Here is a 12475-nt window from a genome sequence, read left to right on the forward strand (position 1 = left end):
GGGACCACTTAGTTATCACAACAACCCTGTGAGGCCTCGCCTATTATCTCAGTTGCTCAGATTAAGAAACGGGCTCAGAGAGGTCACACGAGGGCCCAGGATCGCCCAGCCAGGGATGGGGGAAGCTGGGACGCACCTCCTGCTCTTTTTGGTGTGTGTGTTTCTACGTTTCTTTTTTTAATTACTAGTTTTAATTAAGATGTGACTCACATGCCACAGAAGTCACCCTTTTAAAGTGTACAGCTCAGTGGATTTTAGGATGTCCCCAAAGTTGCACAGCCATCACCACTGTCTAATTCCAGGACACTTCGTCACCCTGAACAGAAACCCCATGGCCCCTGGCGGTCACTCACCATTCACCCACACTCGTCACCACCTGTCTACCTGCCTTCGAACCGCATTTTCTTACGATGGTTTTAGGACAACCACCATTCAGCAGAGTCAATAAATATCTACTGTGTTTATTCTGAAAAGCAGGGACTCTGATAAATTTTGAAGAGTAAATCTTGTCCCTCACCTCCATCCCAGCCCAGCTCCAAAAATAGGTCAAGGCTTCATTGTCTGACTTTTGCACGTGCCTGAGTGAGCCCAGGACTCCTGAGGGGTACCAGCTCCAAATATTAACTAATGACATTCGGAAACCACCTCCCTTTCAGGCAGGCTGTGTCGCCAACAACGCTGTCATCAGGAAAAACACCGTGATGGGACAGCCCACGGAAGGTGCCTTGATCGCCCTGGCAATGAAGGTGGGAAATTTTTTATTTCCTTTTAACACATTCGATGGATTCTGGGGCTCAGTGGTTTAGCCCCTGAGCTCTGTGACTTGGCAGAATGCTCCCCACTCTGTGCCCAGGGCCCCACGCAGAGCAGCTGCTCGTGAGTGTTGAAGGAATGGGTGGCGGGTTTACGGGTGTCCTTTCTGCTTTGTGCACAGGGGACAAATAACAGAAGATGTCCGATGAGATTCCTCCATTGAGGTAGAAGCCCACTCATGGATGCTTTTCCTGTGGGAACTGACCCTCTCCCTTCTTCCCAGCCAGTCTGCTCCCTCTTGCTGCTCCCTCTAGGACCCTTTGCCAGCCTTGCTCTCTCTGCTACTTGGACATTCTCGTAAAGTTCACTGCAGTTTCCACCTCTGTTGTCATTCTTCTCACCCTGGCACCCGGGCTGTCATGCCTCGCACTGTCCTGCGTCCATCTCTTCACTTGTCCCTCCCTTGCCCCAACTCCCTGTCTCTGCCTCCCACCCATGACACAACCCAGAATGGGGCGTTCCAGGAGCCAGTGCTGGGGAGTGCAGATGAGTGGGGAGAAGGGTTACTTTTTCAGTACCTCCCTGTAATGGTAAATCAGGTGCTTTAAGAAATTGTTACGCCATATTCTTTTCCTTCCACTAACAGAAGAAAATTCTCCCCAGAATGTCAATAAGACCAAATGAGACTTACTGTCCCCTTTTATACAGTATGGGCTAGCTTCACTCAACAACTCCCGCTGCCCAGCAGGGAAAGGACAACTGGCCTGACCATCACAGAAGGAGAAAAATCCTGCTCCCACTGCTAGTCACCCATGCAGCCTAGACAGGGCAGAGGTTCCAGAACGCTCTTTCCTTTCTTTTACATGTTAGAATTTAACTCTTTTATGCATCTACATTATTTGGGGGGCCTGGTTTGGAATTTTAAAATGTACCTTTTACAATAACAAAAATAACAGCTGACATGGATTAATTAAGTGCTTCCATTATGACAAGCGCGGTGCTGAGACCTCCATGCTTATCATTTCGTTCATCCTCTAAACCTTTCTCCCACCATCACTCCCTGTAGTATTATTAGGTTGGTGCAAAAGTAATTGCGGTTTAAAAGGTTAAAAAAAAAAAAAATTGCAAAAACCGCAATTACTTTTGCACCAACCCAATAGTTTCCTAGAGTTGCCAAAAAAAAAAAAAGTAGCACCATAAACTGCATGCTTAAAGATAACAGAAATGTATTCCCTGACCGTCTGGAGGCCAGAAGTCCAAACGGAAGGTGTCGGCAGTGCCCGCTCCCTCTCCCGGCCGCTGGCTGCTATCAGTAATTGTAGGTGCTCCTTGGTTTGCAGGCGCATCACTCTAATCTCTGCCTCCGTCTTCACATGGTGTCCTCCCTGTATGTTTATCTTCATATGGGGTGGTCCTCCCCTTACAAGGACACCAGTCATACTGGATTAGGCCTGGCCTAATGACCCCATCTTAACGCGATTACTTCTCCAAAGACCTTATTTCCAAATAAGATCCCATTCACAGGTACTGGGTGGGTGGGTGGGGGTTAGGACGTCCATACATCTTTTGGAGAGTCACAGTGCAACCCAGATACTCTCCTAAGGATGCTTTCTAGCTTTTTATTTCTAATCACCCCTCCCATGACATTTTAATATCGCAGATATACTGTATATCTGTTTGTGTACTGTATTCATATCTGTGTTTTATACATAAAAGGAGTTTTTTGTCCCTTAAGGCCCATTTTCACCCCTTTGGGGGCAATGGGATGCACAGGTTAAAACTGGTTTACAGTTGGGGAAACTGAGGCACAGAGCTATCAAGGAACTGGCCTGAAAGCCATCCAAGAGCAAATGAATGAATGTCAGGCCTGGCAAGGACCTCGGGCTGTTAGAGCAGACCGCCACTAACCCCCGGGTTCCTTTTTGGGAAATTGCTACTTCCAGTCTGAAACATTCCTCCTGGCAGAAACCCCCAGGCTTCTGTCTCTGAGCAGGTTTCAGCTAGAAGCTGTTGCAAAGGGCATCTGGTTCTGCCTTCTGAAACGAGAGAGAAAAGAGATGTTTTTCAGGTTGGGACATTTGAAAGCAAATGGCCTTTCTCTGTGAACTAATCGCTTGGATTGCTCATCTGCCTGAGATGATTTGAATAGTGAATCATTTAAATGGACTGAGCTTTGCATCGAGGTTGGTTTAGGATGGCTCGCTGAAAGAGTCCCATTTTACTATCCTAGATGGACTTAAGTGATATTAAAGAGTCATACGTGAGAAAAAAAGAGCTCCCATTCAGTTCGGAGCAGAAGTGGATGGCGGTAAAATGCAGCCCCAAGAATGAGGTGAGTTATCCTGTCAGCGCCTTTCCACTCCCCCACCACCACCAAAAAGCAAAATGCAGACATCAAGGAGAAGCATTTAAAGTTTCTAGCTACTTCTACGAGGTTCCAAATACATGAAAATACAGATGATAGCAATTAAACCTTTGACTATCTTGGGTCTTCTGAGATTTTCATCCGAATCACTGGTTCCCTAAGTGGCGGGGGAGAAGGGGTCCCTGGGCCAGCATCACCTGGGAAGTTGTTAGAAATGCAGGTTCTCAGGCCCCACCGCAGAACTTCTGAATCAGAAATTCCAGGGTGGGCCCCAGTAATATGTGTTTGCGGGATTCTGATGCACGTTTAGGTATGAGACTCACTGACCTATAATGCAGTCATTGAGTAATTACTATTCCAGCAACTGCAGGCTCTACTGAGAACACTGACCCCCATCGCTAACTTGGGGGTCCTTCCTTTGCACCCCCATGCTAAGTTCTTTACACATATGAGATCACTTAACGGTCACAATGGGGGAACAATCCTTCATTCCCCCATTGTTCCCCCTGTGCATTGTTCCCCCTGAGCTCACTGTCAACAGTGAGCTCACACGTACACACACGTGCATTGTCCCATGTGTGTACATATGTTATAAGTGACTAGAGGGATATATACCAAACTATTAATGTCCATCCCTCGGTAGGGATTCAGCTGATACTTTTTTTTCCTTTTTATATTCTCTGTAGCTTTTCAGATTTTCCAGGAAAAAAGAAAAACAAAAAAACCCTTTTTTTTTTTTTTAAGAGTTTCCTTATTGCCTTCTACCTTTTCCTCCAACCTTCTCCTTCTCTCTTGTTCTTTGTGGAATCCATCATGTCTTGTCCATGCTAAGATTTCACATCTCATTCAGGGTGATGGACAACTTGGCCAGCTCATGTCACGTCTTTGTCATGAGTGGATGGGCATATAAATTCTGGGTACTTAAAAGGGGTTTTAAATATTGGATGTTTTAAATATTTTACTACCTTCTCAGCTTCCTCCCTCCAAAGGCAATGGTAATATTCTCATCAAAAAAATTATAGGAATGGGACTTTAAAAAAATGGAAACTCTTTATAATTCTGCCCCTCTTCTCTCCCACCCACCCCCCACGCAAGGTAACTCCTAGGATAGAGTTCTCCAGGTTCTAAATGTGTGCATAGTGACACGTGGGGTGGCAAAACAAGGTCAAGCTGTATCTAATGTTTATCAGTTGCTATTTTCCCTTAAATAATGTCTTACACCTGTTTCTGTGTCGGTTCATAGGGGCTTATTCACTGCCCACCATGAGTAGGCAGGTGCTGTGCTATTAATGAGGACATAGTATGACCCACGCTGATAAAACCGGCTGCTGAGTCAAGGGGGAGACACAGTTTAACAACGAGGCAGGAAAATGGTCAGCAACTCATTTGGATTCGCTCATACGAGTCAGGGGCAGGGGCGAACAAAATGGAAATGGTGCCCACCATGGAGAGGCAACAGTCTGAGCAAAACACACATCTAGCAATGAATCACCCACCTACAGCGTAACATGGACCGACATGACTAACTAGTGAAACACACGGGACGCTCTGAGCAGCGTTAACCAGGTGACCTAATGGAGAGCAGAGGTGATGCAGGTCAAAGCTTGGCCTCGGTCCTTTTGTGGGCTGCGTAGTATTCCCTTGTGTAGATTTCCTGGAACCTATCTGATCTGTCTGATATTGGCGAACAGGGGCAGTCCACTGTCCATAACCCTGCCATGCACTTCTCTGCGTGAGTGAGGTGACAGTCACCAAGAGCTGAAGCATCCAGTGACTGATTTGTGTCCCTTTTGTCTTTTTCAAGGAGGAGGAAGACATTTACTTCATGAAGGGGGCCTTTGAGGAAGTGATTCGTTACTGTACCCTGTACAACAATGGGGGCATCTCCCTGCCACTGACGCCCCAACAGCAATCCTTCTGCCAGCAGGAGGAAAAGAAGATGGGGTCGCTCGGCCTGCGGGGTCAGTGCCTGTGGCCCCAGCCCTGAGCTTTAAATTTGCATGTAGCACTACTTTTCAAGTGCATTCACACGGGGTCCTGAGTCCGTAAGGTGACTGGTCAGGATGGCAGTCGGGCAGCATGCTGGTGGAAGTAAAGCAAGTGTGAAATGTATTGGTGAGGTGAAAGGTAGGATCCCCCCACTCCATCCCAGCCACCAAATGACACCCATTAACCTAGATTCGGCTTGTGTGTGAGAAGAGCTGGAATACTCCGTCCTGAGTTTTCTAAGACAGGTGAAGGCGACGCACCGGAAATATCGATGTTCCTGATTGGTCTGCTTGCTCCTCCGCTTACTGTGGGGAAAATCCAGAGCTCCGTTAAATCAAGGCAGACATTTCATTATGTGGCCATTTCCAATTTTCTGCACCGGGGCCGGTGCCTTCTCTGACAGGCTGAACATTAAAAACCACATTTCCCATGTCATTTGTCAGCCTGTCCATTTTCAGAGACAGCGTTTAAAAACACTCTGGGACACTTGTATTCCCTCAGGGGACTATGGGAAGCATTGGGCTTGCCATATTGATTTCAGTTGCCTTGGTTTTCCCCTTCCTGGGACAGAAATTATACATCGCTAGCAGCTTCCTGACAAGGGTGACAAGGTACAAGGTGAGGACATTGCAGCTTGCTGGGACGGAGCTGAGCTTAGCAGGTGGGGAGGGTAGCTTTGGGAATAGCATCACTGGCACATGGCACCTGCACCACTGGCACAGTGTGATGACTGAGCAGGAGGGAGGCACGGCTGGAGGCTTCTTGGCTGTGTGCCCTTGGCAAATCATTGAACCACTCTGACCCTCAGGCTCTTCATCAGCAGAGGGCTAGCAACCCTGTTCCCACTGTTCTACTTATCACTGCTGTGAGGGTTGTTTCACCGTGGTTTTCTTGGCCCTCTGTCTTGAGGCAGCCTGTCACTAGGGAATCAGACAGAACCCTGTCAGGTCACCACTTACTAGCTCCAGTATCAGTAAGGTGACAAAGTAAGGTCAGTTCCCCCTCTGGGAGCACTCATCCCCAGGAGCTGGGCCTGGCTTCTGTGCCACTGAAACAGTCAAGGCCGAGACAAGCCAACAGTCTTCTCACCCGGGTTACCCTCCCGCACATTTTTCTTTACCTTTAGTAAGCTGTTATCCCCAGTCTGCTGGAGGTGACAAAATGAGAACAGAGCAAATAGACAAGGAGAATTGTCAGAAATGGCCCATCATTGGCTGTCTCTCACTTTCTTGTGGCCACGCTTGCTGGTGTGGGCTTGGGGTGTTATACCACCAGTGGACAGGGACCATATTTTCTGCCTGGCAAGTTGTCTCTAGCATCTCTCTCTATTTGGGGGTGATGAGACCCACTACCCTGCACAGGCCTGATGACAACCACTGCAAAGATGTTTGCTTTCCCTTTGTACTCTGGAAACTCAGTGCCCAAGCCCATAGCACACAGAAGAGGGTCTGGTCTGGGACATAGTGGGGGCCGGGACTGACGGAATAAAATCAGACCCCTCAGCGCCCAGTGACGTTTCTGTGGGTCTGCTCTCTCCTCAGTGCTGGCCCTGGCTTCTGGGCCCGAGCTGGGGAAGCTGACGTTTCTGGGTCTCGTTGGAATCATTGACCCACCGAGGGCGGGTGTGAAGGAAGCGGTGCAGGTTCTCTCTGAGTCCGGCGTGTCCGTGAAAATGATAACGGGAGATGCCCTGGAGACAGCCTTGGCGATAGGTAACGGGGAAGGGGGCAGAGGGTAAGGAAGAAAGGATCTGCCATCCTTTACAGTGGGGTCACTACCATTGGTTAATCTTCAGCAAACCTGGTCAGGGGTGCTCACACCTGCCTTCTCAGTGCTTAGAAAAGATTCTGAGATTCATGGACCAGCACTCCACCTTTGAAGGTTTTTGTCTAAAATGCTGGCAGATTCTCCAAAAGGGGAAAAAATATCCTCATTGTATAATGAGAACTTGCTGTGTACCAGGGTTTTTCATCCATGATCTCACTTCGTCTTCACAGGCAGCATCAATCCCAGTGTATAGTTCCAGTCTGGCTTTTGCCACCAGTTGTGGGCCCTTGGCAAATCATAGAACCACTCTGACCCTCAGGCTCTTCATCAGCAGAGGGCTAGCAACCCTGTTCCCACTATTCTACTTATCACTGCTGTGAGGATTCTCACACCTTGGTTTTCTTGGCCCTCTGTCTTGAGGCAGCCTGTCACTAGGAAATCAGACAGAACCCTGTCAAGTCACCACTTACCCTATGACCCTAAGGAAGTCACTTCCCTCTCAGATTCCTGATCTTTAAAGTAGGGATAAGAAGGCCTTTGTTGTAGATTAATTCGATGGATGGAATTAGACCCTGTAACATAGCAGGTGCTCAGTAAATGGTAGCCATTGTGGTTTTAGTCCTGTTATTCTCGAGGTCAGGTGGGAGGAGTGAGGGGTGGGAATGAGGACCGCAGTCGCAGGCCCCAAAGCAAGCCCTCAGAACGGATTCTCCCTCCCACGCAGGGAGGAACATCGGCCTGTGCAATGGAAGTCTGAAAGCCATGTCCGGGGAAGAGGTGGAAAGTATGGAGCACACCAAGCTGGCTGACCACGTCGGGAAGGTGGAGTCCTCCCAGCGGCTCGCTGAGGCTGGGTAGAGGGGGTTGTGTTTCAAGCTTCGCATTCATTGACTTTCTGCTCTTTCACGCCTCTGTATCCAGGTGTCTGTCTTCTTCAGGACCAGCCCTAAGCACAAACTCAAAATCATCAAGGTAAATTGTGTAAGGAAACAGGTTCTGCCTCACTCGTCCCTCAGGGTACAGTCTTGGGTGGCAGCAGTAGCTCTGCTCCGCAGGGTGGTCCAGGGCCCAAGCTGTCTGAAGCCTCAGCCATCCTCAAACTGTGGCTTCCTGCTCTCGGTCCAGGGCTGCTGCATCAGCGGTGGCCTTTTCCCAGCGTCTGGGGAGGGGAGAACGAGGGGCCCTTTACCACCAGAGAGCAGGAATTGGGTGCAAAGGGAAAAATAAAAAGAGGCTACTCCTTGTTAGTCAAGTGCTTTATGGTATATTCTTGTTAGTTAACTCCAGGCCTTAGTTTTTTTGTCTGTAAAGTGGGGATGAAATGAATGACATCACCTAATTCACAAGACTGGCGAGAAGATTAAAGGAAGCCAGGCCTGTGAAGCTCTTGGCACAGTGTCTGGCATACCAGCAGCTGCCAAATAAAGAGTTGATAAGATTTTCTGATTGTGCATCAAAAACTGAAAGTGCTGGAACAAGAGTCCTGCAAAGGTGCTTGGTTTCCTGGCACATATATACTTTGAAAACTTATACTTTAACTCTGTTGGTAGCTGTGGGGTTTTTTTTAATGTTATATTTGGATTTTTTCATTCTGCTGAGTGAATCTCAAGTTAGTCCTCAAAGAAAATATTAACACTTACTGGGCTCCACATAATTTCAGGGGACAAGTAGATTATCATTGAATGGTGATGGAAAACACATCTGCGCCTTTACTATTGCTGGCCAATATCCCATCCATGGTCTTAGTCTAGGCCTCACTACAGCCCTGAGAAGAGACTGTCGCTCCCATTTTGCAGATGGAAAAACTGAGGTTGAGAGGTTCAAGGCTTGCCCAGTTCCCACAGCTCATGGGCGTGGAGCTGGGATTCAGACTCAGGCCTCCTGACTCCAGTACCTTCCAGAGAGGGGTCTCTGCTGCCGGCCACACAGTGTGAGAGGCAGAGTGTCAGGAGAGAAGGCAGGACCTAGGAGGAAGGCCTCAGGCTGCAGGTCACCACTCAACACCTCTTTCTAAAGGCTTTGCAGGAGTCAGGGGCTATCGTGGCCATGACGGGGGATGGGGTAAACGACGCAGTCGCCCTGAAGTCAGCAGACATCGGGATTTCCATGGGGCAGACGGGGACAGACGTTAGCAAAGAGGCCGCCAACATGATCCTGGTGGACGATGACTTCTCAGCCATCATGTGAGTTGCTCTTTAGATGTTTTGTTTTGTTTTGTTTAAGTGGCAAAAATGCCTGGGGTAACCAGCCCCTGGGGTCTGCTGTGCTGGAGATACAAGGTGTGCCAGGCCCAACCACCACATAAAGCGGGGTCATGGGGGCCACGCTGGGGTTAGTGGCAGGCAGAACCCTAAGTTGTGCGCTGACGGAAAAGCCTGGGTTAGGTGTGCAAAACGAGGCATGTGCTGGTATGTCTGTGTATCAGGAAATCCTAGGTCACCCTGAGTGCCAGCAGCAAGAGACAGAAATACTATGTGGCCATTAAAATTCATGTTTGGAAGAACATTTAATGACACAGAAACGTTCACACTGGGCAAATGAGTACATTCGGTTTGAGTCTAGTGTTGTCGGCGTTGACACGTACATTTCACACACTGAAAGAGACTGGACATAAATACCCAGATAGTGAACACCCATGATCTCTGGGTGCGGGGGTCACAAAAACTTGTTTTCTTCTGTTTTACTTTTCTTTATTTTTCTCGTAATAAATTTACCTTCCCTCTAGATCTAATTTTAATCCGTTCCAGTTAAGGCTTTAGTTAGTTCCAATTAAGGCTAATTTTAATTAGTTCCATAAGTAAATGGCAATAATTGGGAGTGGGAGAAAACTTTTCTTAAGCCTGATACCAAAAATCTGAACAAATATGAAAGTTTGATGTGATTATCAACTTTACAAAAGGAATCTTTTCTTTACCCTAGGATTCACCCTAGGAATTCTCAAAACACTTCCTTGGAGTTAAAAAAAAAAAAAAAAAAAAGATGCATTTAATATATATAGCTCTGCAGTTTTCATTGTTTTGCAAAAATTGGTAGTAAAAACGGGGAAGAATTAAATCACTTTCTATTAATTAGTGACTCAAGGACTTTCACAAAGAGCCTCCTACAAATACAACAGATGTTTTCAACCTCAATTCTCTTCCTCCTTGCTGTGCCCCTTCTAAATGGCAGATTTAATTGGTTTTGCTGTACCTGTTGTCATTGGTGAATCACTGAAATGCATTAGGCACTTCAGGAGGCATTTCAGTGCTGGGTGAGGGCTGGGGTCCCTGGGCTCGAGTGACAGTAATTTGCGGTCTTTTGGTCATGGCTCAGGGACGTGTCCCCAGCTGCTGATGGCGCTTCTTCCTCTACTGGTGTGTCCTCAAGAATGCCAGCAAGGGGAATGGGCAGGGGTGGGGGGTGGGGGTTGTTCCAAGCAAGGTGTCACCCTAAGTGACACCATCACTGCATTTAGCAGCCAGTGGAGCCAGGCCCTCTTTGTGACTAAATGCTTTCCCCTGTCTTGCAGGAATGCAGTGGAGGAAGGCAAGGGGATTTTTCATAACATCAAAAACTTTGTCCGATTTCAGCTGAGCACGTAAGTCGTAAGTCTGAGGCTAGCCTCTCCCAGTGCCGCCGAGTGCGGCCGTCTGCATCCGGCAAGCAGCTGTTGACAGCGCCCCCTGTCGGCCGCTTGTGCCCTGCAGGAGCATCTCGGCCTTGAGCCTCATCACTCTGTCCACCATGTGCAACCTGCCCAACCCCCTCAACGCCATGCAGATCCTGTGGATCAACATCATCATGGACGGGCCGCCGGCACAGAGGTGAGGTCCTGGGCTGGAGCACCGCACCACTTCTGCACCCCTACTCTGTGCCGCGGGCTACAGAGGTGGGCAAACATGGTCACTGGCTGTAAGGAGTCCCAGAAAACTTAAGTGTGGTGCACTGGGGAGAGAGAGTGGAATGCACTGCGCACAGAGGGAAACACCTAGGCAGGCAGGGCCGGGAATGATGGAACTTTCTGCCCCCTCTACCTGGAATGCTCTCCCTGAGCTAGCCGCATGGCCCAATTCCTCTGTTCATTCAGGTCACCGCCTTCAAGAAGTCCTTCCTGATTAACTGCAGCCTCCTCACTCTAAGTCAAGTTCCTCTGCCTTAGTTTCCCCTAGAAGGGAAAATATATATTTCCTTATGTATCTGATTATAATCCATCTCCCCTTTAGAATGTCAGCTTCATGGAGGCAAGGTTTTTATTTTGTTCCCTGAAGTATCCCAGCTCCTACAATGGTGCTTGGCAGATAGTAGATGCTCAGTAAATTGTTGGCTCAATGGTGCTGGAGAAAGAATGAGCTTTGGAGTGAGGAAGACCAAAGCTCACCTGCTTGAGCACATAGTAGGTACTGGTTCAGATGTAGCTGATTATTGTTACCAGTATTAATTTAATCATTGCCTGTGACAGCTGCTGAAGGAAAGAGGGTCCTACTTTGTCATCCCCTCCCATGCCCAGAGTAAGGGCTCCCTTTTCTACACGCTGTCCCTAAGGACAGGCCCGGGGCCTCACCCAGTCTGCTCCCTCCCGGGTGCCCCCAGACCACCGACCATTGGTCTAGCCTCAGTCCCGCTGTTTAGGAGTTGGATGAAGGAGGGTATCTCTCAGTTGATGAAAGGAATCTGTAGAGGGTCAGGCCTGGATCCTGTTTCTCCTGGCCCGCTGGGATGAGGCCAGGCCCAACTTTGGCTGGTATCCCCTTGTATGGAAATTGAGCATGAGGAGTGAGTGGGTGTGGTTCCAGGACCGTGGGGCGGTTATCAGGAGCTGGCGGGTTCCCAATGGAGGTGGGCAGGTGTGAGGTTGGAGGAGGTGTGTACAGCTGCCCTAGGGAGTCTAGGCTGGGGAAGACTCCTTGGAAGGAGCGCTTAGGGACGGGGCAGTTAGGGAGGGGTCAGAGGATGGGAGGATAGGAAGGGCAGGCTTCCGGCAAGGCCCTGGAGGTCCCCATGAGACTGGGGACACCCCCGGCTCCCGCCCCCTAACTTGAGCATGTCTCTGCTTCAGGGGTCCTTACTTGTGTAACTGCTACACGCCTTGTCGAAAGTACCCTTTCCAGTGGCTTACTTCAGAGGGTTCCGTTTTGTTCCGAGCAGCTTGGGGGTAGAGCCAGTGGACAAAGACACCCTGCGGCAGCCACCGAGGAACGTCAAGGACACAATCCTCAGCAGAGCCCTTATCCTGAAGATTCTGCTGTCAGCTTCCGTCATCATCAGCGGGACCCTCTTCATCTTCTGGAAGGAGGTGAAGAACGTTCTCACTGGCTCAGTCAATGCCTGGGTGCTGGTGGCGGATGCAGGACTGGGGCGGGTGCAAAGCAAGGCGGACGGTCCCTGCTGGGGGGGGGGTGGTGACAAATGTAGGCATCCAGGGCAGCGCTGGGGAGGAGGGTCAGGTGACTAGGAGCTGACTTGGCAGAAGTGGGAAGAGGCAGAAGGAATGGGAAGCTTCAGGGGCAGAGAAAAGAATTCAGACTTTTTCCTAAATGGGACACATCCCTCTCTACTTCTTTCTGCTGTCACCAGGAAATGATTTGAAATCTAAAAGAAACTCCTGTCTTATTCCCTGGAGGT

General features: G+C 49.0%; 1 protein-coding gene across 2 annotated transcripts in view; it reads left to right on the plus strand.

Moving 5' to 3' along the window:
* ATP2C2 (ATPase secretory pathway Ca2+ transporting 2) overlaps positions 1-12475 on the plus strand; it is a 63051-nt gene that overhangs the window by 44881 nt on the left and 5695 nt on the right. The window contains exons 15-24 of one of the 2 annotated variants that reach the window (XM_033128063.1): positions 657-746; positions 2984-3085; positions 4923-5079; positions 6649-6819; positions 7599-7696; positions 7796-7846; positions 8891-9057; positions 10383-10451; positions 10561-10677; positions 11999-12212. In XM_033128063.1, the coding sequence (XP_032983954.1) occupies positions 657-746; positions 2984-3085; positions 4923-5079; positions 6649-6819; positions 7599-7696; positions 7796-7846; positions 8891-9057; positions 10383-10451; positions 10561-10677; positions 11999-12212 (1236 nt within the window). The remainder of the gene's footprint in view (positions 1-656; positions 747-2983; positions 3086-4922; positions 5080-6648; positions 6820-7598; positions 7697-7795; positions 7847-8890; positions 9058-10382; positions 10452-10560; positions 10678-11998; positions 12213-12475) is intronic. The other variant, XM_033128064.1, reaches the window with a different exon arrangement.

The sequence above is a fragment of the Rhinolophus ferrumequinum genome, chromosome 15 (genome assembly GCF_004115265.2).
Source record: "Rhinolophus ferrumequinum isolate MPI-CBG mRhiFer1 chromosome 15, mRhiFer1_v1.p, whole genome shotgun sequence".
Classification (NCBI taxonomy): Eukaryota; Metazoa; Chordata; class Mammalia; order Chiroptera; family Rhinolophidae; genus Rhinolophus; species Rhinolophus ferrumequinum.